The sequence below is a fragment of the Pinus tabuliformis genome, chromosome 9, assembly GCF_031772625.1.
Source record: "Pinus tabuliformis cultivar Carrire ecotype Pingquan chromosome 9, CPIR1, whole genome shotgun sequence".
In the NCBI taxonomy this organism is placed as follows: domain Eukaryota; kingdom Viridiplantae; phylum Streptophyta; class Pinopsida; order Pinales; family Pinaceae; genus Pinus; species Pinus tabuliformis.
In genome coordinates this window covers 624113867-624137971 of record NC_142307.1, presented here as the reverse complement: position 1 = coordinate 624137971, position 24105 = coordinate 624113867, and the positions used below count along the sequence as shown (strand labels likewise).

The 24105-nt window shown below is 38.5% G+C and overlaps 1 protein-coding gene across 2 annotated transcripts in view; it reads right to left on the bottom strand.

The window, feature by feature from the left end:
- The window catches only part of LOC149150150 (pectin acetylesterase 8-like), a 390610-nt gene that overhangs the window by 60400 nt on the left and 306105 nt on the right, over nucleotides 1–24105 (bottom strand). For both annotated transcript variants that reach the window (XM_089445213.1, XM_089445212.1), the window contains 3 exons: nucleotides 9267–9320; nucleotides 9075–9152; nucleotides 8875–8980 (listed from right to left, as the gene is read on the bottom strand). In XM_089445213.1, the coding sequence (XP_089301339.1) occupies nucleotides 8875–8980; nucleotides 9075–9152; nucleotides 9267–9320 (238 nt within the window). The remainder of the gene's footprint in view (nucleotides 1–8874; nucleotides 8981–9074; nucleotides 9153–9266; nucleotides 9321–24105) is intronic.

Genomic DNA, 24105 nt, shown 5'->3' with positions numbered 1-24105 from the left:
GGAGGGTCATCTACCACCTCTATGAGGTGCTCCCAAATGATAGTAAAAGAAAAGGCCCTAAGGGGAGGAACAATTCCTAGGCCGACCATTCAATTGACAACTGTATGTGATAAGTGATATGATTAGGGGTGAACTTCATGAGTGGTGTCATAGTCTTATACATGGGCTATGTAAGACCATCATCCATGAGCACCTTTGTAGAGGAAGCGCTTTCTGCCTGAGTTACTCTTTCCGTGGCCTTTGTTGTTCCATCCTTTAAATAGCCGTTTCCTTTCTTATAGTTAGCTTGTTTTGCAAGCTTCATAGATTTCAATTTAAAATCCTCTTCTTTGTCTAGGAAATTCATTGCTCATAGGGGTTGGGATGTTCTTTAAGTCCCTTTTACTTTGATAAATATGGTATGCATGGGACTAGGGGTGATGGCCTCTTGTTAATTTTAGGTATGTTCAATGCTAGAGCAATTTATTTCAATTTTCACAGTTAGCTCCATATCTTTTCCAGATTAGCAATCACATCAGCATTAAAGTAAACTGCAAATATAACATAAACATAAATCGCAGAAGACAAGCCAAGACAAGAGGACACAAGATGTGGCGCTAGCCAGGGACAAACCCCAATGTGGGGAAACCCTTGATCAATTCTTCTTTTATGTTCTTCAAAGTTCAGCAGAGAGAGAGAGAGATAGTACATTTACAACAGAAGTCAACACTTTGACTTATCTAGATATGAGCATAGATCATCTCCTATAATGATGATACATGAGATCAGTTGAAGACATTTTGCTTCAACTGATTCTCCAAGGTGACGGCTTCACCTAACATAGTGTTGCAGCTTGTACTCATGTTGCACCCGTCACTATGCTGCACCTAGTCACTAAGCTGCTCCCATCATCATACTGCTTCTTACTAATATGCCCATCATGCTGCATCATGCTGTCTCATTCATCATCATGCTGCCCTTTACTAACATGCCCATCATGCTGCTTCTTTCATCATCATGATTTGAGACTGTTCATCCTTATCATTCTCATTATGTTGAAACTGTGTCCTTTTACTGGTATGCCAAGGATCTATTGACCATCATCGAAACCTATTTCGTTATCAGAGTTATGCCAGGACTGTAACTTCTAACATAATCTTCATTGAGCCGAGAGAATAGATCTATCACTGTTGTTCATTGTGTTTGGGTTGCTACAGGTATTGTGTTTGGGCTGCTACAGGCATGCCACCAAGATTTATATACCAAGATAATATGGTACCCTCATCCGAGTTCTTCTCTACTTCAAGTCATAGGTATGCCGAGAGTGTATTTGGTCCAGAACTTTCGTCAACACTGCATCCTCATCACACCTCCTAGATCTGGTACTCCATGTTACTGCTGTACAAGATGTTTGTATTGTCATAAGGATTTCACTAAGATCTGTATATATATATATTGTTGTGCGAGATATCAACGCAGTCCATTCATCCGAGATCTTCATCCAACCGAGATCCTTACAAGTATGCCGAGGCCATTGGTTATTCTATTGTGATATGCCTATACAGATCCAAATGTGTTATACCATACTGAATTACTGAGCCGTAGCTGGAGATATCATCTTGTGGGATCCTTTGTCATGAAACAGGTTCAATGAGGATGTGATATATATATATATATATATATATATATATATATCAGTATGTCGAGATCAAACATGAAGTCGACACTGCAATAGATACACAGTCCTCTTCATCCATCCGAGATTATTGAGCCAAATGAACAAACCATGGAGATTCTATCTATTGTGAACCCTGTGAACATGGCTCTAATGTATGATTCAGTTTTAGAGGGGTCTCCCATCTCCTTACTCTCGGCTAAGGAGGGGTTACCTCCTCAAATGGGAAAGTGAAACATCTCCATGTGAGCTCTCGTAATAAATGGATGAGGAAGGGCTGGTCCATCGGCTTGTTGTTGAACCGGGGCGGGGCTTGGAGATGAAAGATATTGCGGGATGATATTACTTATGTGCTTCTTGCTTGCTCGCTAGATTGATTTGATTTTTCCATATACCCCTTCTCAACAGCCAACACACTAATTCAAAAATTTCACCTAATTGAGCACGTCTAGCGTATTTTTTAACTATAGCAGGATCACCAAAACTGTTTGGCTAACCCTGGTACCTAGTCCACTGTATTCACGATGAGCTAGGAAAGAGAACCATCATTAATGATAGCCCCACATGACTCTCAGTGCCTTAGTGATTCCTAGAGATATCATCACGTGGGATCTCACTTGACTACAACTATGACTGCAGCTCTTCCATGTTTGACTGTGGTTCTCACGTTATCACTGTGGCTACCATGCTTGACTGCGGCTCTCACGTTATCACTGCGGCTACCATACTTGATTGTGGCTCTTACGCTATCACTGCGGCTACCATGCTTGACTGCGACTCCTGCATCTACTGTGGCTCCTCTTCTATGCCTGTGGCTCTATCTCACTGCGGCTACTTCTTACTGCAGCTTCATCTCAAAACCATCTGAATCTTCCATAGTGTCTCTCCTTCACCAAAAACCCAAGATGTGGAGAGGAGGCGATCACATGAGGAGTGTGTCCCTAAAATGACTTCAAGTCCTCTCCTATTTATACTAAAACGTAGATGATGAATAGGCATGACTATTGGGCTTCTGAGCCTACAGAAATTGCTAGCCGACTTGACAATTTGTCTTATAACACAAATAAATTCGTAACTCCATGAATACTTGACGGAATTGGATGATCTTTAGATCAATCATACACCTCTCGATGAGAGGGATCCAATAAAAATATCAGCTGCCATAAATAAGATGACCCACATGGAGTTTGGCCCTAGTTGCCAATTTTAACACTCCCTCTCAACTAGGGAGAACTCCATCCGCTGATTCATATGTCCAACTGCATTATCTCTGCCATCAATGCCCTGCACTGCTCTGCTCTGCTCAGCTCTGCTCTACCCTACTCAGCTTTGCTCTTCTCAGCTGAACTATGAAGAAGAAGAATTGATCGAGAATGTCTCATACCATTCTCCACTGACTCGAAGTCAGTCTCAGAGTGGGTACCACTGGTCCCAAACTAGTCCTCTACTGACCCGAAGTCAGTGTCATAGTGGGTACCACTCTCACTAGTCCCAGACCAGTATCATTGATCCCGAATCAATGAAGGTCATCCTAGCATAGGGAGTACGGTAGATACGACAATGCGTCCATCGATAGATCTACTATGGTCCCTATCCTCATTTCCCTGCTCATTGATCAGATGAGAGGTACTTCCCATAAGTCCCGGACTGCATGGGTAGGATGCCTCGACAAGAGAACTAATCATCCTGTCCACAGGAGAACGAATCATCCTGTCTAGTGGATGCCACAAAGAACTAATCATGCTGGCCTACAAGAGAACGAATCATCCTGATCCACAATTGCCATGGAGAACGAATCATCTTGGCCCACAGGAGAACTAATCATCCTATTCCATAGTTGCCACGAGGTGTCACAGGGGAAGGTTGAACCTGTCATCCTGTACATAGTGCACCACCAGGGGAGGGTGAGTCGCCCTGTCGTCATATGTTGCTCCAGTAAGTACCCCAAGCCCCCCAGAGCTCCCAGACCTCAATGCATGCAACATGCAGGACCCTTGTAAGAAGGTCTCTCAACAACTCCAGGTTGTTAGGGAAAGTCATAGATTTGACCTTTCCCCGGGGCTTTGACAAAATGTCTGCGACCTGTACATTAGTCTCAATGCGATGGAGCCACCTCGCTCATCGACTTACCATATCCTAGATAAGGCAGTCTTTGATGTCTATCTGCTGGAGCAATCATCAAATACGGGATTCCTCAATAATCGAATCCCATTGGTTGTCACAGAGAATCACAGTGGTATTCATCATGTGTACAAACAACTCACTTAAGAGCTTCTGCAACCATGCAACTTCACACGAGATCATACTCGTAGCTATGTATTCAATCTCGACGGTGCTTATAGCAATCGACTTCTGCTTCTTGCTCATCCATGATATCGAAGCAGAATCCAAAGAGAACCAGCACTGAGAAGTGCTCTAGTGATCATCCACACTGCCTGCCCACTCAGCATTCGAATAATCATGCAATTTCATATTTCCAGCAGTGTATCTCAATCCATGAGATATTGTGCCTTGAAGATATCTCATAAGATTCTTGGCACCAATCCAGTGAGGCTCAACCAAATATAAGCTCACCATGCTAACTGCAAAACATATGTCCGGACGGAAGTTTACCAAGAACATCAACGCGAATGAGTTTATGAAACTCAGAGGCATTTCCCAAATCTAGTCCGACATCACTACCATATAACTTTTGAAAGTTAAGATCCTCACAGGCTTGCAGGTTATCATTTCACATCCAGAATCCAACTCCCTCTTACCTCTGCAAATGAGAGGGTCTGCACCTGTCAGAAATAGGTCATCTTCATAAGGTGCCGGTATAAGAGGTCTATCATCCACAACTTTCAAACAATGGTTTGGATCGGTTTTACTGTTAGTGAATCTCAGCTTCATCAAACAGCTATCAATCCTCTCATATTAGGTCCGAGGTGTTTTACTTCAAGCCATAGTGGGATTTCTTCCACCTGCATACATGAGATTCCTGATCATGAACCTCAAACTCCTCGGTTTGTTCCAAACCTGTGGACCTGCTACATAAGGGGAATGGTCCCCTTGTAAGATTTTCCTTCAGTACATCTCTGACATGTACCTTCATGCTCTTCTTGAGTTCAGGCATCTGAGTCACCATCTAACTCACATCGGGTAGGGCCTCATAAGTAGACATCCGGTGCTATAGATGAAATGTGTCACTGATATGGTCCCCAATGGACCATCTTGCAACTTGATACAAATTGCCAAACTTGAACTCAAAAGCATCTTAGAAAATTTTATTTTTAAACACGTACCTTTCCATCGATGAATGCCACCTTGTAACCTTTGACTTCCATTACCGAAATGGACACCAGGTTCTTCTTGTGATCAGGGGCATAAAATAAATTTAGTAAGTGAATCGAGTTACCCTCATTCAATTGAGGGGTAACATTCACTACACCCTTTTCGGGATAGGTGGCATCGACTCCAAGTATAATCCCACGATTGTTTCCATCTCTACCAAATTAGAGAGTGCACCCATCTATACGATGAAGTGCCTTTAAGCACTACAATAATGCTTCTTTATCTTATCAGAAACAACATTTGATTCTTCATACCTGGGGTTCCTTGCTTTCTATGAAGAGTCGACCATTTCCCTGATGACCTACATTACCTGTCATTCCTTTGATCATTGAAGATGTCCCTGGAATGATTGTTATCTTCATCAAGTGATGTGTCCCTTCCATTTGGACACTCCTTCGCATAATGGCCAAACTTATTGCAACCAAGGATTCCACCTTTCCTTCCACCCTTAGATCCAAACTTCCCAATGAAGTGATCTTCAGGTAGGCCATCAAAAACTTCCGCTACGCCATTCTGATAATATTCTCTGCTTCGACTTCACCCTCAGTGAAGAGGGATGAGGAATCCATTCATCCTTTTTTCCTGTCCCAACTGTCTTTGGTGATTTCTCTTTCACTCTTGCTTGGGCATTGTCTTCACCTGAGCTCTGATACCATGTTAATTTTAGGTATGTTCTATGCTAGAGCAATTTATTTCAATTTTCACGGTTAGCTCCATATGTTTTCCAGATTAGCAATCACATCAGCATCAAAGTAAACTGCAGATAGAACATAAACATAAATCGCAGAAGACAAGCCAAGACAAGAGGACACAAGATGTGGCACTAGCCAGGGACAAACCCCAATGTGGGGAACCCTTGATCAATTCTTCTTTTATGTTCTTCAAAGTTCAACAGAGAGAGATAGTACATTTACAACAGAAGTCAACACTTTGACTTATCTAGATATGAGCATAGATCATCTCCTATAATGATGATACATGAGATCAGTTGAAGACATTCTGCTTCAACTGATTCTCCAAGGTGACGGCTTCACCTAACATAGTGTTGCAGCTTGTACTCATGTTGCACCCGTCACTGTGCTACACCTAGTCACTGAGCTGCTCCCATCATCATGCTGCTCCTTACTAATATGCCCATCATGCTGCATCATGCTGTCTCATTCATCATCATGCTGCCCTTTACTAACATGCCCATCATGCTGCTTCTTTCATCATCATGATCTGAGACTGTTCATCCTTATCATTCTCATTACGTTGAGACTGTGTCCTTTTACTAGTATGCCAAGGATCTCTTGACCATCATTGAAACCTATTTCGTTATCAGAGTTATGCCAGGACTATAACTTCTAACATAATCTTCATTGAGCCGAGAGAATAGATCTATCACTGCTATTCATTGTGTTTGGGCTGCTACAGGTATGCCACCGAGATTTATATACCAAGACAATATGGTACCCTCATCCGAGTTCTTCTCTACTTCAAGTCATAGGTATGCCGAGAGTGTATTTGGTCCAGAACTTTGGTCAACACTGCATCCTCATCACACCTCCTAGATCTGGTACTCCATGTTACTGTTGTACAAGATGTTTGTATTGTCATAAGGATTTCACTAAGATCTATATATATATAGACTGCTGTGCGAGATATCAACACAGTCCATTCGTCCGAGATCTTCATCCAACTGAGATCCTTACAAGTATGCCGAGGCCATTGGTTATTCTATTGTGATATGCCTATACAGATCCGAATGTTGTTATACCATACTGAATTACTGAGCTGTAGCTAGAGATATCATCATGTGGGATCCTTTGTCATGAAACAAGTTCAATGAGGATGTGACATATATATCAGTATGCCGAGATCAAACATGAAGTCGAGACTGCAATAGATACATAGTCCTCTTCGTCCATCCGAGATTACTGAGCCGTAGCTGGAGATATCATCATGTGGGATCTCACTTGACTACAAATATGACTGCGGCTCTTCCATGCTTGAATATGGTTCTCACGTTATCACTGCAGCTACCATGCTTGACTATGGCTCTCACGTTATCACTACGGGTACCATACTTGACTGCGGCTCTTACGTTATCACTGCGGCTCTTCCATCTACTGTGGCTCCTCTTCTATGTCTGCGGTTCTATCTCACTGCGGCTACTTCTTACTGCGGTTTCATCTCAAAACCATCTGAATCTTCCATAGTGTCTCTCCTTCACCAAAGACCCAAGACATGGAGAGGAGGATATCACATGAAGAGTGTGTCCCTAAAATGACTTCAAGTCCTCTCCTATTTATACTAAAATGTAGATGATGAATAGACATGACTATTGGGCTTCTGAGCCTACACAAGTTGCTGGCCGACTTGACAATTTTTCTTATAACACAAATAAATTCGTAACTCCATCAATACTTGACGGAATCAGATGTTCTTTAGATCAATCCTACACCTCTCAATGAGAAGGATCCAATAAAAATATCAGCTGCCATAAATAAGATGACCCACATGGAGTTTGGCCCTAGTTGCCAATTTTAACACCTCTTATGAGAGAGTAGAGATCAAACTATCTTAGCTTTTGATTATTTGATTCATTCCTTTCCTTTATTTGCATTTTGACATTTGGCATTTTATCTTTTATTCTTTCTTACAACACACCAAGGGGAAGAATGTGCTAGTTAACTCATTCTTTATTGGCACTGTAACCTATAAACCATTTACAGGTTTTAAGGGTACTTATCATCATTTTTTACATTGTTCAAAAGGAACAAAACACTTATACATAAATTTTAGCTTAATAAACTTTCAAATTTCAATGTTACATATCTACATCCAAGAAGTCTCTGACCTTTCATGTCTGCCTTAAACTTACCCATTACATTTTGGATAACATGGAACTAATTTAAAATTAGTAATAATAAAATCACTCTTACTTCCTCAGTCAATTTCTTTTAACTACCAATATCGCAAGTAGCAACATGCTATATGCCTTTCAGTGACGTTTTGCTTTAATGACAAAATATAACTGCCATTGACCATGATTAGGTCCCTGATTGCCAAACACGGATACAAGTCCACTCTGGTTCCCACAAGCCTATGGTTCACATCTAGTCAATATCATTTCCCCAAGAACACTTGATACCAAACCCTGACTTGATCCTAAGCAGTAAAGCCCTCATCTCATGCTTAAATTTTAGCATGTGTCTAAAGCAATGCCCTATGTAAATACAGATAATAGCTTGTAAAAAAGGTATGTATAATGGTCCCCTTCTAATTCTAGTTCACCTTGAACCTAGGAAGAGTTCCCCCTTTTACCATCAAACACTATTACCAAGAAACATGACTGATTCTGAGATGTAGAAGTTAAAGCCATCAGGACTTGTGCAATCATCCCTCTGCAAAGACCTTGCTATTACTTCCCTTCACAGGGGGTTTACCACCTGGGTGTTTTTCAGTGCATTAAGCATGCCAATATCTAAATTTGTTTAACATTCTAACAAAATTCTTATTAAGACATAATGCAATAACTTACAAGCGACAATCTTAGCTTACAGGTAGTTTACTTGAGTTCTTATTTTAAAATATTTTTGCTTAACATTTTTCATTCCACTAAAAGGAAATACTCATCTCCGAACCTTGGTTATGTTCAATGAATGGAAAATTATATTCTTGTCATGGGCCTATTGCTTGAGAAATCACTTGATAATTATGACAATATTTACAAATTAATGTTATTTTCATATACTTTTCAAGCTGATAACCAAATTGGAGTGCAACCAATTATTTTATTGAAAATGACTTCACATCTAGGAAACTCTTTCTTGAAACTCTTTCTTTTCAACCTCTATATGTGCAGGAAAAGTTTAAAAGTACAAATGTGAGGAGAAAAAAACCTTGGAGTGTTGCCAATTGACTTGGGGTACACTCTTTTATATTCAACTTGCATTTTTGCCAATGGCCATGAGGATCCGCTACAGATGGTGCCAAAATGTTTTGAATCTGAAAATCATTCAAGATGGTTGAAAATGTAAAAATTAAAACAGTCAAAGAAACAGAGACTGAAAACATATCTCAAAGGGCATAGAAAGGTCACCTGCCATGAATCGTATGCTGGATTTAGAACAAAAACTGGTGTTTGTATGTAAGGCAGAAAATACTGGGGAAAGAAACACTGCCATTCAAGCTTATAATGTGTCAAATACCATGAAATACTATAATGGGTGCTTGTACAGATTTATCAAAGCAGATAATAAATACTGGTCATAAACACCAACTGAACTTATACCCAAGTTGGCTCCATTCGTGAAGTACAAGACTTTGGCAAGCGATTCACAATTCCCTGCAAACAGGAACAACCAAATAAGTAAAAGAAAAATACAAGATCATAAACAGATAAAGAAAGAGAGCAGGTAAATCTATCCTCATCATTCAGCTAAAGAACACAATCTTCATAGTTATGAATGGCAGTGTTGTTGGTTGAAAAATGAATGAACCTTTTGTAAATAAAAAGGCCTACATAACCAGAGGAAAGTAAAATCTGATTATTAAATACACATGATTCAGTACACCTTGAGATGCTAAAATGAATAGTAGTAAAGATAAGATAAGATAAGATAATTTTATTAATGTCCAACAAATGACAATAAAATTAGGTCAATGGGACTGAAGAGTACAACCAATATGAATACAATGTGGGAGAGCAAATGCAACTCCTAGAAAATGCCAAAAATAATACAAAGATGGAAACCTACATATATGTATAAAACCGTGACAAGATATGGTGATAAAAAAACTAAGTGAGTTTGTCCAACACTAGAAAGGTGGACAACACGATATAAGAACCTGTCAAGAGAGAGAGAGAGGAAGAGAGGTAGACCGGTTGATGGGGCCAACGTTGTCAAGGTCTCCTAAGTCTAATGGCTGAGGGAAAGGGGGGTGAACTAGGTACTACCTTCTTGTCAGAATCTTATGGATCCATCAAGGAGATGGGTTGCATACACCTGACATTTGAGGTCAACAAAAGGAAACTCTGAACAGATTTTTGGTTTCCCATTTGGATCTGGGAGGTAGTTTGATGGGTGGGGCATGCTTTACTTCGGATCCAAATGGAACCGATCTCTCTAATGCTTCGAGAATGTGTGGCCTGATAATGTTCCAATATCTCCGAACCAGTCTTAATAATATTGGGTGGTCTTTGAGGAGTCTAAGGATGGGGTCTTGCCATCTTGTTGTCTAGTTCACTCTAGAACTATGCCTACCATTTGTTGCTCCATTCTGAAGAATCAATAGAGAAGTAGGAGGTAATCTATCTGGTCATACCAAGGTGGGGCAAGGTGTGCATGAGTTGAGATTTGCGGCTGAAATTTTTCCTAATGAAGAGAGCTAAGAAAATCTGATCTTATATCGGAAGAAAGCAGAGAGACCCTCTCAAGTCCCTATAGAGGCAATGACAACGTCCTCTGATGTAAAAGTATAGGGGACATCAAAAAGTGAGGTGCATCTCTGCATTTGGCTCCTAAAGATGGCACACGTCGCAAATGCTATCAAATCATAGTATATTGAGATCTATCTCTATCCGAAGTCTATGGAAGTTGATACTGAGTTGTCCCAAAGGAATCTTGAGTGAGTGCATGCAATGTCTACATGTATACAAGGGGCGAACAATCATGCCATCACACAACTCCAAAAGGTGCTCTAGGCAGAAAGACATCTTAGAGCTTGTTGATACCGCCTCGCTCACACATCTAGTTAGTGTGGGAAAAATCGTTAACCGCACAAAGTGTGGCTTGGTGGCAAACTAAGAGATGGAGTTGTCACATATTCCCAACTCTCTCATTTAAAGTTCTCTCCTAGTTTAAGCTAAGGGGGGTGGTCCCTAATGAAGGTTAGATAAAGTGATGTGAGTTTCTAGGAGATCTTAAGTTAAGGGGACTGCTTCAAAATTATGAACAAGTTTAGTGAATATAATGAGTAATGTAAGATATAGATTCAATGATCAACACAACATTCAAGAGATAAACATGTAAACCAATGCCTTAATGATTAGAAATAGTAGAGACTTGCTCAAATATATATGTATTCAAAATAGGATGATAAGTAGTCTTGCAAAAAAAATCAATGTTGGATGAAAAATACCAATTGCAAGATACAAATTGCACTTTAAAGAGATGCTCAAATAAAGATACTATCATTCAAGATCATAAGCATAAACATAGCAATTTAATGACTCACAAATGTAATTCAATTGACCAAAGTATCACTTGCAAAAGAAAATGTTGTACTTGCTAAATGAGATACTCAACAACAAAAACGATAACTTCAATGGATACGGAGGTTATTCACCATAACAAGTACATGAGATAAAAGAAGTTGCAAGTAAATTGGAAAATGCTCTAAAATAAATGAGTTATAATGATATGCAACTTAGCTAAGGTGAAATGCAATTATCTTGGTAAAATTTTTAAACTAAATGTCTATTCTAGGGGAGAGATTCTCCCTTCAACCTCTTACCAAGGGCTAAAAATTGGAGTGACAACAAGGAAAAGAGACTAAGGAAGCACTTGTCTTTGTCATGTGTGTCTTCGTTCCTACAAGGGGACAAAGCCACCTTCATAGTTGTAGGGTCACACACTTTATCATACTCTGTACCAGATGGAAGAACTTTTAAGGAAAATCTTGGCCCTATTATTTCTATACAACCAAGCTTATGTTTGGAGGTAGATTTTAAATGTGCAAGATCTAAAACTAAAATGCCTAAATGAAATGTTGGGATGTTATTAGTGCTTGCAAAAGAAAATATTGATACAAATGTCTCAAAGTAAGTGAATCAATTGCTCAAAATAAGATTGCACCAATGACTTCAATATTACTCACAAGCTTTGAAAAGTAAATGACACGTAAATATAAACTTCATAAGTGACCCAAAATTTGCAAGTTTGCTCCAAGTAGATGACAAATGCTTCAAAATATGTACCAATGAATAATTAAGACCATATTGAGCACAAGTTTGACATAAAGATAATGAAGCATGTATCATGAAATCATGTGAGGCAAAAATGTTAAGTAAATGAAGTTAAATCAATTAAAATGTAGCCAAAAGTGAAATGTTTGCTTGTAAGTAAAAGAAATGATCGCTAGATTTGAAATTACTTCCAAGTAAAGTGCTTCAAAATGTATGATGCATGATCAAAGCAACAAGTAAGCATATAATGACATCACATAATGAGACAATGTACTCCAAAGAACAAATTGCTAAATTAAGCTTGCCACATAAACTTAAAAGTGTTTTCTTGCTCCAAAAATGTGCATGAAATATACTAGGATGGGTTGCAATATACAAATACTTGAGAAATGTAAAGCAAGTTGAAATAAAATTAGATTTCAATGTTATGTGAGCTAGATTAATGAACCAAAAGAGCATGTAAATAAACTAAATGAGAAAGCTAGAAAATAGAAATGCAAGTCAATCCACCTAAGAAAAAAGTTCTCCCTCTAAATGATGAGGAGGGATGCCAGGGGTAAATTCCCAAGCTCTCACAAGAAAATTAGAATTTTTATTAGATGTTAAAATGAGGAGAAGGCTTTTAGAAAGCTGCCCAAAATTGAACGAGAAGCTTTTACAAAGTAAGAACTATAGAAGCTAAAATCTCCTTGTGAAACTTGGCAACCACAATAGCCAATGGAAATTCCTCAAATCTGAAAATTACAAAGGGAGAAATCAGCCTCAAAGGGCCCATGGCCTAGCCATTTTTGCAGCTGCCCTCAAGCAAACTTCGCCCTATAAAAACTGCTCACAGCCTCTTTGAAATTCAATCCCCACATGTGTGAAAGGTCCTGCAAACACTTGTTAGAAGTTTCCAAAAATCGCTCCTCAAAATCTATCACAAGATGAGTTAGCAAATGCTTCAACTATGGGCAAAACAAAAGGAATGTTAGTGGAGAGAGCATGCAAGGAAGACAAATTCTAATACACACTAATATAGGAACTAAACCAAGTAATGGGAGTGTAACCCCATACTTGTTCAGTTTAGAAAAATGCTCTTAATTAGCTTATGTAATCTTTGAAAGCTCTGGATCAAAAAGAGTATGAAATTTAAATTTATAAATGATTCAAGTAACATATGGGAAAGAGAACTCCCCTCTTGCTTCTCTTTAGATGAAGCCTTGAAGTTAAAATCAATGGGCCTTAAGCAATCTTAAATCCAGGAATGAGTTGGTCTATTTGAGACTTCTCCCATGCCCAAAAAGGATTCCTACACACAATTCAAACAAAATTTTCCTACACACTTAGAGACAAATATTAGCTTACAAAATGAGTTAGAGCAACCAAGTGGATGAAATAAACTAAAGATTCCTCCAAAAATCAATTAGCAATTTCACTCCTAGAATACTACTCTAAATCAACTATATATGCAAGGTAATTTGCAAAATATAGATCCACAACAAATGACAATAGAAGCTAACAATAACCAAATGCATAAAAAATTGATGCACGATAACAATAATATGAAAGGAAATCACCTCAAGATAGCTAAGATAACACCACCAACGATACCCCCAAAGTCTTTGTTTTATTCGCAAAATGCAAGTGTACAAAATGACAGAGTTTCCTCAAGCCCAATAGCTCTTAACATGAATACCAAATGAGAGCCCAATGACTCAATTTATATAAGAATGGAGAGAATCCCAATGTGGGAACCAAATTCCAAGTGGTGAGAGGGAGGAGATCACAAGGAAAATTCGAATTTACCAAGTCTGGAGCTTTCAGCCATGTGTAGAAGTTGATTTCTGAGATGTGGCAGCGTTTTCCTTGAGGCTGGACAACATACCCATGTGCCAAATTCGAATTTCCTTTGATGGCTGCCATGTGTGGAGTGTAGGAGTTGAATAGTGAGCACATTTCCACTGATTTCTCACCAAATCCCAACCACAATCCATGCTGGAGACACATTGTAATCTGCTCAATCTCTGCTCTGTAATTGTTGAAGGAGTTGTCTACATAAAAGCAAATCTGATCTACCTGGAGATGAAGTGGAGCTGTTGCGTACAAGTGCAATTTTTGGAGTTGAGTATGGTGGAGACATACTCCATGAAAATCTCAATTAAATTTTTCACTATCTTCACCCATGCGTTAATTATTTGAGCTGTGCGTACATCTTTTCTTTGGGCCTGCGTGGACATTGGATTTAGCATGAGCATTTCCATACCACGCGTAGACCATGGGAGTGAGGTGGGGTCTACTCCCAACCCACTCATATTTCCTTTAGACTTTATATCAAACTATTGCACTTTATCAAATTATATTTGAAACTTTATCCATACGTGATACTTCATGAGCTCCATGATGCCTCTTTGACTTCCCTTGAAGACTTTGTAAATAAGTTGTGCTTCATGTGGTGGGCCCCACATGGCTGTCACATCACCATTTTCTTCTCCAATTAATTTCCATGTCAAAATTTGACTTATTTTGATTTTGGAAAATTTTGATTTTTTTTTTCCAATTTTTCATTTGTTTTTCATTTTTTCTCATTTTTTGCCACAAACTTTAGAAAAAGTGGTTGTTGAAGGACTATAAGTTGTTTTTTGACTCTCAAAATAGGTCCTAGGATAATGTTGGGCCTCTCAAGATGAATTTCGAGTAGTTGCACGCCACAGACATTTCCTAAGACTACTTATTTACATCATTACATAGAAAATAATAATAAAATCTCATTTCGTGGGAAATTTTTAATTATTAAAAAATCCTACTTAGACCTAGTCAAATTCCACGAAATTTCAGAGATGACCTAGCATGGTAATATACATTGACTCTAGACACTAAGATGCATTAGGGGCTCAACCTTCAAGCCGTCACCTCAGCTTTGGGGTATGCAGTGAGTGAAAAAACCTAGAAAATTATTCGCCACTAAAAAACAGGAATAATTAACCAAGTAAAAAAAAAATGCAAGGTGTAATCGCTTGTTGATCGAGTCTCGACACCCTAGGTCTGTTACATGGCTTTATTAATCATGCTAGTGACATTTATACAATATCCTCGTAGGGCTGCGAAATTTGAGGACTGAAGAAGAAAATGAGTAGAAGAAGTTGGAGTTAAAAAACTCAAATGATATATGAACTCTGATGGTATATGAAGCCTCTGACATATCCTCGAGCATGGAGTCATCAAAAAAATTTAGGTGCAATTTCAGTGGTCAACACATTAGTTGACCTTAACAACTTCTCCAATTTCGATCCCCAGAAGATTCTTCTGCAACTTCGACCATCCTAGCAAATTCTTCTACAACTTCAACCTTCCCAACAAATTCTTCTGCAACTTCGACCTACCCAACAAATTCTTCTATAGAAACCTAGTTCACGTTTATGGCTAGAATTTTTTTCCTTTCTCCTTCGCTTGACTTGACTTTTCTTCCTTGATACTTCAACTTGCAAAGGAGACCTTTCTTGACCCAAAACTCGGCCCTTGATGATGACTGCAATTTGGTACTTGCTACTGCAGAAAGATGCCCTAATCCACTTCGCACATGTGAGAAAAATAGCCCAGAAACAGTCCCAAAAACTCGACTTTCTTTTTCTACTCCTGCCTTCCACTTTTTCACACCTTTCTCTCTCTTGTGATCAAACTTGTGTGAGTGAAGTGAGTCTATCAAGAGAGGTCAAAGTCTTCCTTATATAGAAGTCTTCTACTAGGTCAGGTAGCTCCTTTTAGGCCAACTTGTTCATGTGTGTAGGCCGACTTGATCTTTGCACCATGACGAGGTCTTGGAGGGTCTTTTGACTCAAATAAATTTTTATTTACAATATGTAACATGCCCAAATGGGTCTTCAATACATGACAATGACTCAATTGACTTTATGACAAACCTAGAAGACTTAATGGGTGCTTGACCTAAAAATAAATTTCCCTTAAGCATGAAACCCACGCCTCAAGAACAACAATAATAAATTTAGTTTTCTCTTTACATTAAATACATAAAATCATGATTACATATGTCATTATGAAGACCGAACCTAGTTACATATTTCAACACTCCCTCTTAACTAGGGAGGTATTCATAATCCATACAAGGTAATTAGACATTCTAAATCTGAAGAATTCACATAAGAAGAGTCAGATTGGTAACCAATTTGTTCTAGCATCATATCAAACAGCATTTTCACATAACAAGGCCTTAACTAACAACTTTATCTCTCCACAAGATCAAAGCACAATGCTAGCGAGACCAATGACTGATAGACACCATCATAATTGTCTCTCAAGGCACATACCCCACCCAGGTGTTCACAGGGTATGTCCTTCCAGGACTATTCTTATCTTGGATTCCTAGTCCTCAAAGAATATTGGTCCTCTTCGACTACTCTTGTCTTGGATGCCCTACCTCATCCTCAAAGAGTATCCAATGCCAGATGCTTACCCAATGCTTCATTTTTTTTTCACAATATGAAGACAAGAATGATGTGTCTATCTCTCCCTCTTGAAAAGGTAAGATATACCCATACCTATAAAAGGAATGTACCCAAGTTCCCTCTTATCCAGGGACTTGTCCAAGCTCCCTCTCAACCAGGGACTTGTTTTCAAGCTCCCTCTTAACCAGGTACTTGTTTCCAACAACAGCTTTCTACTCTTTGGTGGAGCTCATGGGACCTTCAGCGGCTTGTAGAGCTCCTCCTTTCGATGTCATGAATTTCATCTTCATCATTATGGAGCCTTCATATTTGTAGACATTAACCATCCACCACTTTCCTTCATCAATCATGTTAGTCATGTCATCCTTCTCTTCATCGGAAAGTGATCCTGAAGTCCACATCTGTCTTTTCTTCATACAACTACCTCTTTCAAGTCATGTTTCCTTCAGGATCTTCTATCCAACCACATGAGTGCTAATTGTAGATGACATCTACAACTCTCTTTTGGTAGCCCTGTATTAACCCATCTAGATGTTGTTCAAAAATAAAAAAAATGAACATCAAATCAAAGTTACCTTTTGTGGTGACCTTTCATCATGACATCTGCTTCTTGCAACATCAACATCCCGCACATTCATAGACACATCTCCAAGACTTTCAATGTCAAGGGTCTCCTTTCTTTACAGACTTCATTAGAGTCTTCATACCTTTTCCATAGAGATGTCCTCGCCAATTATTTTAGTCATCGGATGTTGATTCCCTTTCTTTATGTGACCATAGTTGCATCTTTCACAATCTCTTCTCTATTTCTTCACATATTGCTCCCCAAGAACTTTTATCCATAGTTCCTTTATCTTTGTCAACCACCTCATATTCCATATGAGGACATATTATGTTGATTTCATCTTATCAATATGTGAACCATAAATTCATGCATCTTTCAAAAAGGAAGAGATCCCTTTTCTTTGATCATATTCATGATGTAGAGCATTTACCGATACAACCATATGATGACATGACTCAATCAAATACATGCATACATACCTCTTTCCGTCTTTTGGCCATCTAGACTTCCTTCAAAAACTTATTTTCCTTGATTGAGAGCACTTCAACCATCTTGACATGCTGCATTCCTTAGTCATCATAGCATCATTCTTCCAAACAATGAATCCCATACAAGGTGGAACTCTTAGCGAGACACTTGCTTCTTCCAAGAGAGGTGAACCTTCTAATGAAGATTCCAATGGAGGATTTTGATTATCCTCATCCTGCAAATGCTCCTTCCTAATGATGATGATGAATTTCTATGCTAGATGAATTTCTTCTACCCATAAGTACTACTTATGTTTCAGTGAGGTTACCAAGAGCTTCTTCCTTTCTATGATTACTGCGACTTCCATGTAGACTTCTACTTTAGCTATCTTTCAAGCTTCTATAAAGATGTCACAAGCTCCTGCTTTTAATCGTATGCTATTATGATGCCATCCCTAAAAATGATGCATCCTATCATGCTTATAATGCTTTCTACCCTGATAGCTATATTTCAAGAAAAAAACTGAAAAAGAACATAGTGAAGGACATTATCTTAGTCATAGTAGAGATCTTTCACTTACTCCTTTGATTTCTTCTTTCCATCTTCTTCCACTTCTCAAATGACATGGGCTTCATCCCTTCCTCTTTTATTGTTGTCCTTCTTGAGCTTAGGACAATTTTTCTCGTAGTAACCATACTCATGACAACCATAGCATTGGATCTTTGACATTTTATTTTGTTTTCTAAGGACCAAACTTCCCAAACTTTCCTTTCTTCCTAGTCATGGGAACAAATGCTTGAAATTGCTCATTTCATCCTACATCGTTTTTTCCTTCAACCTGGTCTCTTCCATTAGGGGAATTTTGAGGTCGAAAATGGGCCTTCTAAGAAAAATGTACAACCAAAATAAACTTTATAAGAACCAATAGGATTCAAGATAATGATGTCAACCATGAGGGATGATTCACCATTTTGGGAGTAAAAAGGTAAAAATATTAAAAAATAATAATATAATAAAACTATTTTGTCAACTCATATTTTCAACTTATCTCCCTAAGGTTTTACTCAAATTTCGAGTAGGAGTACTTGTTGGATGCAAAATTTAATTCCTCATCCAAGGAGTACCCATGTTGCATACTTTCGATGGACCTTGCTACACTCAAAATTAGAAATACAAGAAAAAACGTGATTGCAATCACGTTTTTCATGTATTTCTCATTTTTCATGTAGTAGGGTCCATCAAAAGTATGCAACATGGTTACTCCTTGGACGAGGAATCAAATTTTGCATCCAATGAGTGTTTCCGCTCGAAATTTGAGTAAACCCATTGGGAGATAAGTTGAAAATACGAGTTGAAAAAATAGATTTTTCTTTTTTCTTTTCCTCTAAAATTTGATGATGTAATCTAATCTTATTTTATTATTTCCACTATTATTTTATAATTTCCTTAGGAGTCACATTTTAGACTTCAAAATTCCCCTAATGAATCTTACACAATGACCAAAGTTCATTGAATGGGGTAGCTTCCTTCTTTCCGTAGATGCTTGATGTAAAGTTGCCCCATTTCTCTGGTAGTGCATTGAGCACTATGGTGGTCATTTCTTTATCGGACATTATTTCTCCCAACTCTTGTAGTTGGTCTCTTATTTCTAATACCCTCATAAAGTATGAGGCTATTCCATCTTCCTTTGATATCTTCATCTTATAGAGTTCTTGTCTTAATGATATCACTTCTCCAATAGTGCTTATAGAGAACAATTCTACTAGCTTTTCGTATATTTATTTTGATGTCTCCAACTTTAATACATATGGTATGAGGGGATCTTTGATGGATTCTGTAAGGATTCTTTGAGCCCTTACTTCCCCTTTCATGTACTTTGCAAGAGCTTGAGCTTCTTCCTTTGGAGGTTTAGTGATTGAACCCTTAACATGATCAATGACTTTGTTTTCTATGAGGATCAAATCTGTCCTCTTCTTCCATTCAAGAAAGTTTGATGACCCAACTGATTTGTTGCTTTCCTTGCAAAATGAAGCCATTTTGGTAGCAGATTCAGTCATAAATATAAAGGTACTTAATTGTCAAGTGAAAATGCTTCTTGATGACAATATCTTCAACTTGATGCTTTCTTGATTTTTGATGATGTTAATAATAGAAGATGTCTTATTTCAAAAATGATCCTTCAAGGAGAGGGAGATCACCATGATTCCTCGATGATGATGACAAAACATCTTCTTCCTTCCCTTGGATGTGTAGACTTCAAGATGCTTCAAAGTCTTTTAAGTGGAAATAGGGTCTTGTAGATCTTTTCTTTAATGATGATGATGTGAGCTTCTCAAGATTGATTCAAGTGCATAACCTTTCTTTGGATAAGCTAGGGTTTTGAGGTCTTCTTTAGATACTTCCTTCAAAATGATGATGTAATCCTTGCCTTTGATTCTTCTTGATGTTTGATGCTCTTGATGTTTCTTAGATGATCTCTTTATGCTTCATCCCTCTAGTACACTTCTTGATACCTCGATGTCTTCTTGATGCCTTGTCCTTTATTTTGATGATCCTTCTTCAAGCTACCTTTCCTTGTCTTGTCACTTTAGCTCTGATACCATGTTGAGAAATCTAGGGCGGCTAGATTAGGTGATTTCTCTTTTCTTTTGATAACTACTTGTGATATATTTTTATTTTTCTTAGATTCTTCTTGTATTTAGTGTTCTTTTCATCAGACAACTATCAAATTATAAAAACCAATAAGAAAAACAGACACAAGATATATGCGATCAACTAGGGCCAAAACCTCTCCAATTTGAGAGGAAAACCCACAAGAATTCTTCTCTTCTTATAGAATATTCAATTGACGAATCCCCAGACCTATAACCCTTGACCAAAACCCTCCAAGACCAAATCAAATCTTTCCTGCTTTCCAGCAACCTTGACCTTAGCAACATCTGCAATTTCGATCCCTAGAAGATTCTTCTGCAAATTCAACCAACCCAGCAAATCCTTTTGCAACTTCGACTTGCCCAGCGAATTCTTCTGCAACTTCGACCTGCCCAGCGAATTCTTCTGCAACTTCGACCTGCCCAGCGAATTCTTCTGCAACTTCGACCTCCCTAGCAAATTCTTCCATAGAAATCCTAGTTCACACATGTGGCTAGAATTTGTTTCCTTTCTCCTTCGCTTGACTTGACTTTTCTTCCTTGATACTTCGGCCTGCACAGGGGACCTTTCTTGACCTAAAAATTGGCCCTTGATGATGATTGCAATTCAGTACTTGCTGCTACAGAAAGATTCCCTAATCCACTTCGCACATGTGAGAAAAATAGCCCAAAAACATTCCCAAAAACTCAACTTTCTTTTTCTCCTTCTTGCCTTCCTCTTTTTCACACCTTTCTGTCTCTTTTGATTGAACTTGTGTGAGCGAAGTGATTCTATCAAGTGAGGTCAAAGTCTTCCTTATATAGAGGTCTTCTACTAGGTCGAGTTCCTCCTTTTAGGCTGACTTGTTCATGTGTGTAGGCCGACTTAATCTTTGCACCATGACAAGGTCTTGGAGGGTCTTTTGACTCAAATAATTTTTTCTTTACAATATGTGACATGCCCAAATGGGTCTTCAATACATGACAATGACTCAATTGATTTTATGACAAACCTAGAAGCACTCAAAGGATGGTTGACCTAAAAATAATTTCCCTTGAGCATGAAACCCATGCCTCATGAACAAGAATAATAAATTTACTTTTCCCTTTACAATAAATACATAAAATCATGATTACATATGTCATTATGAATATCGAACCTAGTTACATATTTAAACAACCAGAGGCCCGGATAATTTTCCATATGGTCGGAGGATCACTTCCAGAGGCAATAACAGGCAGGACGTCTAATTCAGAGGTAGTTCCATGTAGTGCGAGTTACAGGTTGCGCAGAGCCCTGCGCATGGGTATTTTGGGGCGAGCTTGTGGAGAAGGGAAAAATTCCCTTAATTTGGCATCAAGATTTGTACTCATAATTTTTGCTATTGAAGAATAATAATAAAACCCTCATCTGCTGCACCAGTTTTTCCACATTGGGTTTTTCTGGGGACAATTGTCCAAAAATAACAATGTCAATTTTATTGTGTGCTCTATTTTCTCAATTCTTGTTTATTTTCTGTGGTATTTTTATTATGAAGAAATTGCAGTGTGATTTATTCGTTAATTTACAGTCAAAAAATAAATTGCATAATTAATCAATTAGAAGAATAAATTCCAGTTGTTGCATTTCAAGGAATTTTCACATGTTATCAGAACAATATTGATTAGATTAGGAGCTCAATAGCCAGAGGGAGAGAATTTCGCAGCTCAGAGACAAATCTGAGCGAATTTCTCCCAGATCTGCACAAAGGCCAACCAAAGTGCGAATTAGCAAAACAGGGGTTTGATTTTCAGGTTGGAGGTGTCAGAAAAATCAAAGAACATCAGTTGCAGTGATGTTGTCGGGAAGCAGTTCCGGTGAGCAGATTAGAGATTTCGTTGAGCAGATCTCAGCGCAGTGATTTTGTAGCAGATTTTGTAGTACCAAATCAGCGTCAGGTGGAAGAGAAAAGCACATAAAATCATACGTAGAATGTCTTCAATAGATTTCTCAAATTTCTCCAGTATGGTCGCAAACAGATTTGACATTGAGGAGGCTACAAATTTGTCTTCTAGATTGGAGGACGAATTTGCTTAGATAACTTGCCTATCTAGCTCAGCTTCACAAGGAGTCTGGTATATAGACAGTGGAGCGTTAACTCACATGACAGGAGTTAGAGAATACTTCTCCAGCTACAATGAGGAGGAGATGGATTTCCATATAACAATGGGAAACAAGACTAAATGTACTCCAGTTGGGAGAGGTACCATTGATATTCAGAGGGAGTCAAGAGCAAGCACCAGTGTTACAGATGTATTGCATGTGTCGGGACTAGGTATGAACCTAATTTCAGTATCCCAATTACAAGATAAGGGATATGATGTCCACTTTGTAGGGAAGAAGGTGTTCATCAAACACCAAAACTGGAAGAAGGTGAAAAAAATTGGGGTACGAAGAAATAGAATGCACAAGTTGCACTTTGATTCTCTAATGGCACTATTTAGCAATGGCAGTAACAGTGGGAGAGACCTTAATGAGTTATGGCATAGGAGGACAAGACATTTACATCATGGAGCACTTAGAATGCTCAGGGAGACAGTAATAGGCTATCTTGCACGGGTTCACAAACCCACGGGTGGGGTTCTCGAACCCATCCCGAGTTCTCGTCCCCAAGTACCAGGTTCGGGTACAAATTCTTCTAAAATGCACCCAAAAGAACCGGGTTCTTCGAGTAAGCACCGAGTTCTTCGCAACAAAAATTTGGGTTCTTTTGTCTGATTGGGTGCACTGAACCTCGACAGCGAGTGTGTGATAGCCCAAAATCGAAAACGTTAGGGTCAATTTTTTTTACTAATTTTGTTGTAATTCTTCTCCAAGTCAGCCTTTTTACTTCTCTTTCTACAATTTTGACCTAGAGATGGCCACTGTAGATTCATTGAGTAGGTTGAATGTCATTACTATTGTAGCTAGGTAGCTGGAGAGCATGCTAACTGAGGATCTAAGTGATGTTGATGACATGGCTTGAGGAAGCCATTGTTCACTATTTTAAAATTTCCTAGTTCATGTTTGGAGACGCCTTAAGACGAATTTTGAATGTAGTATGACAATGGACATATATCATGATTCTTATTAATATGTAAACTCCAATTTGCACTTGATATCAAACTATAAATCTTGAAATTTCAATGTGAATGTTGAATGTTCAATGATGTGCATATTTAAATCTTTAAAGTTTAAATCATGAATATTTTATTTTTCTAGTTTAAAGATGGAAAATATACAAATTCACATATATTATAATTTATAAAATAAATATATATAAATTATAATATAACCCTCATGAACCCACACAACCTGTTTCAAAAAGTGGCGTACCCATCCCTGTCCCCCAACCCATGTTTCCTGGCAACATAGGTAGCAGGTGTTCCAAAATTAGGCATCAAACACAATGATCTGTGAAAAGGGTGCGCACTTGGGAACTATGCTAAGGCAACGTTTCCAAGAAGTGACAACATGTCAAATGGTGCGTTATAGCTTATACACTCAAATATTTGTGGCCCTATGTCCACTAGATCTCTCTGAGGGTATGAGTACTTCGTCACTTTTATCGATGAGCATTCCAAGAAAACCTGGATCTACTTCTTGAAGACCAAGGATGAGGTCTTCAGGCACTTCAAGGAGTTTAAGGCTCTAATAGAGAATACAACAGGGAAAAAGATCAAGGTGCTTCACTCAGATAACGAAGGTGAGTACACAGATAGTGACTTCATAGGTTTCTATATGAAGGAAGGCATCAGGAGGGAGTAGATAGCTCCATAGAATCCACAACAAAAAGATTATTGTGAGACGAGACATAAAGTTTATGGAGGACAGAGCCTTCCAGAAATCTCGTCTCATTAGATGTCTATAGGTGATCAAAGTGAGCCAACAAAAGCTCCATTGGTTCAACAACAGGGGCAGCAGCAAGGACAGTCACAGAGATCTATTACTGTTATGAGTACTAGCACATCCTCAAGTGTAGGGGATCTAGTGAGTTCGCAACAGAGGTAGGATGAGGAGTTGGTTAATCATCCCACCA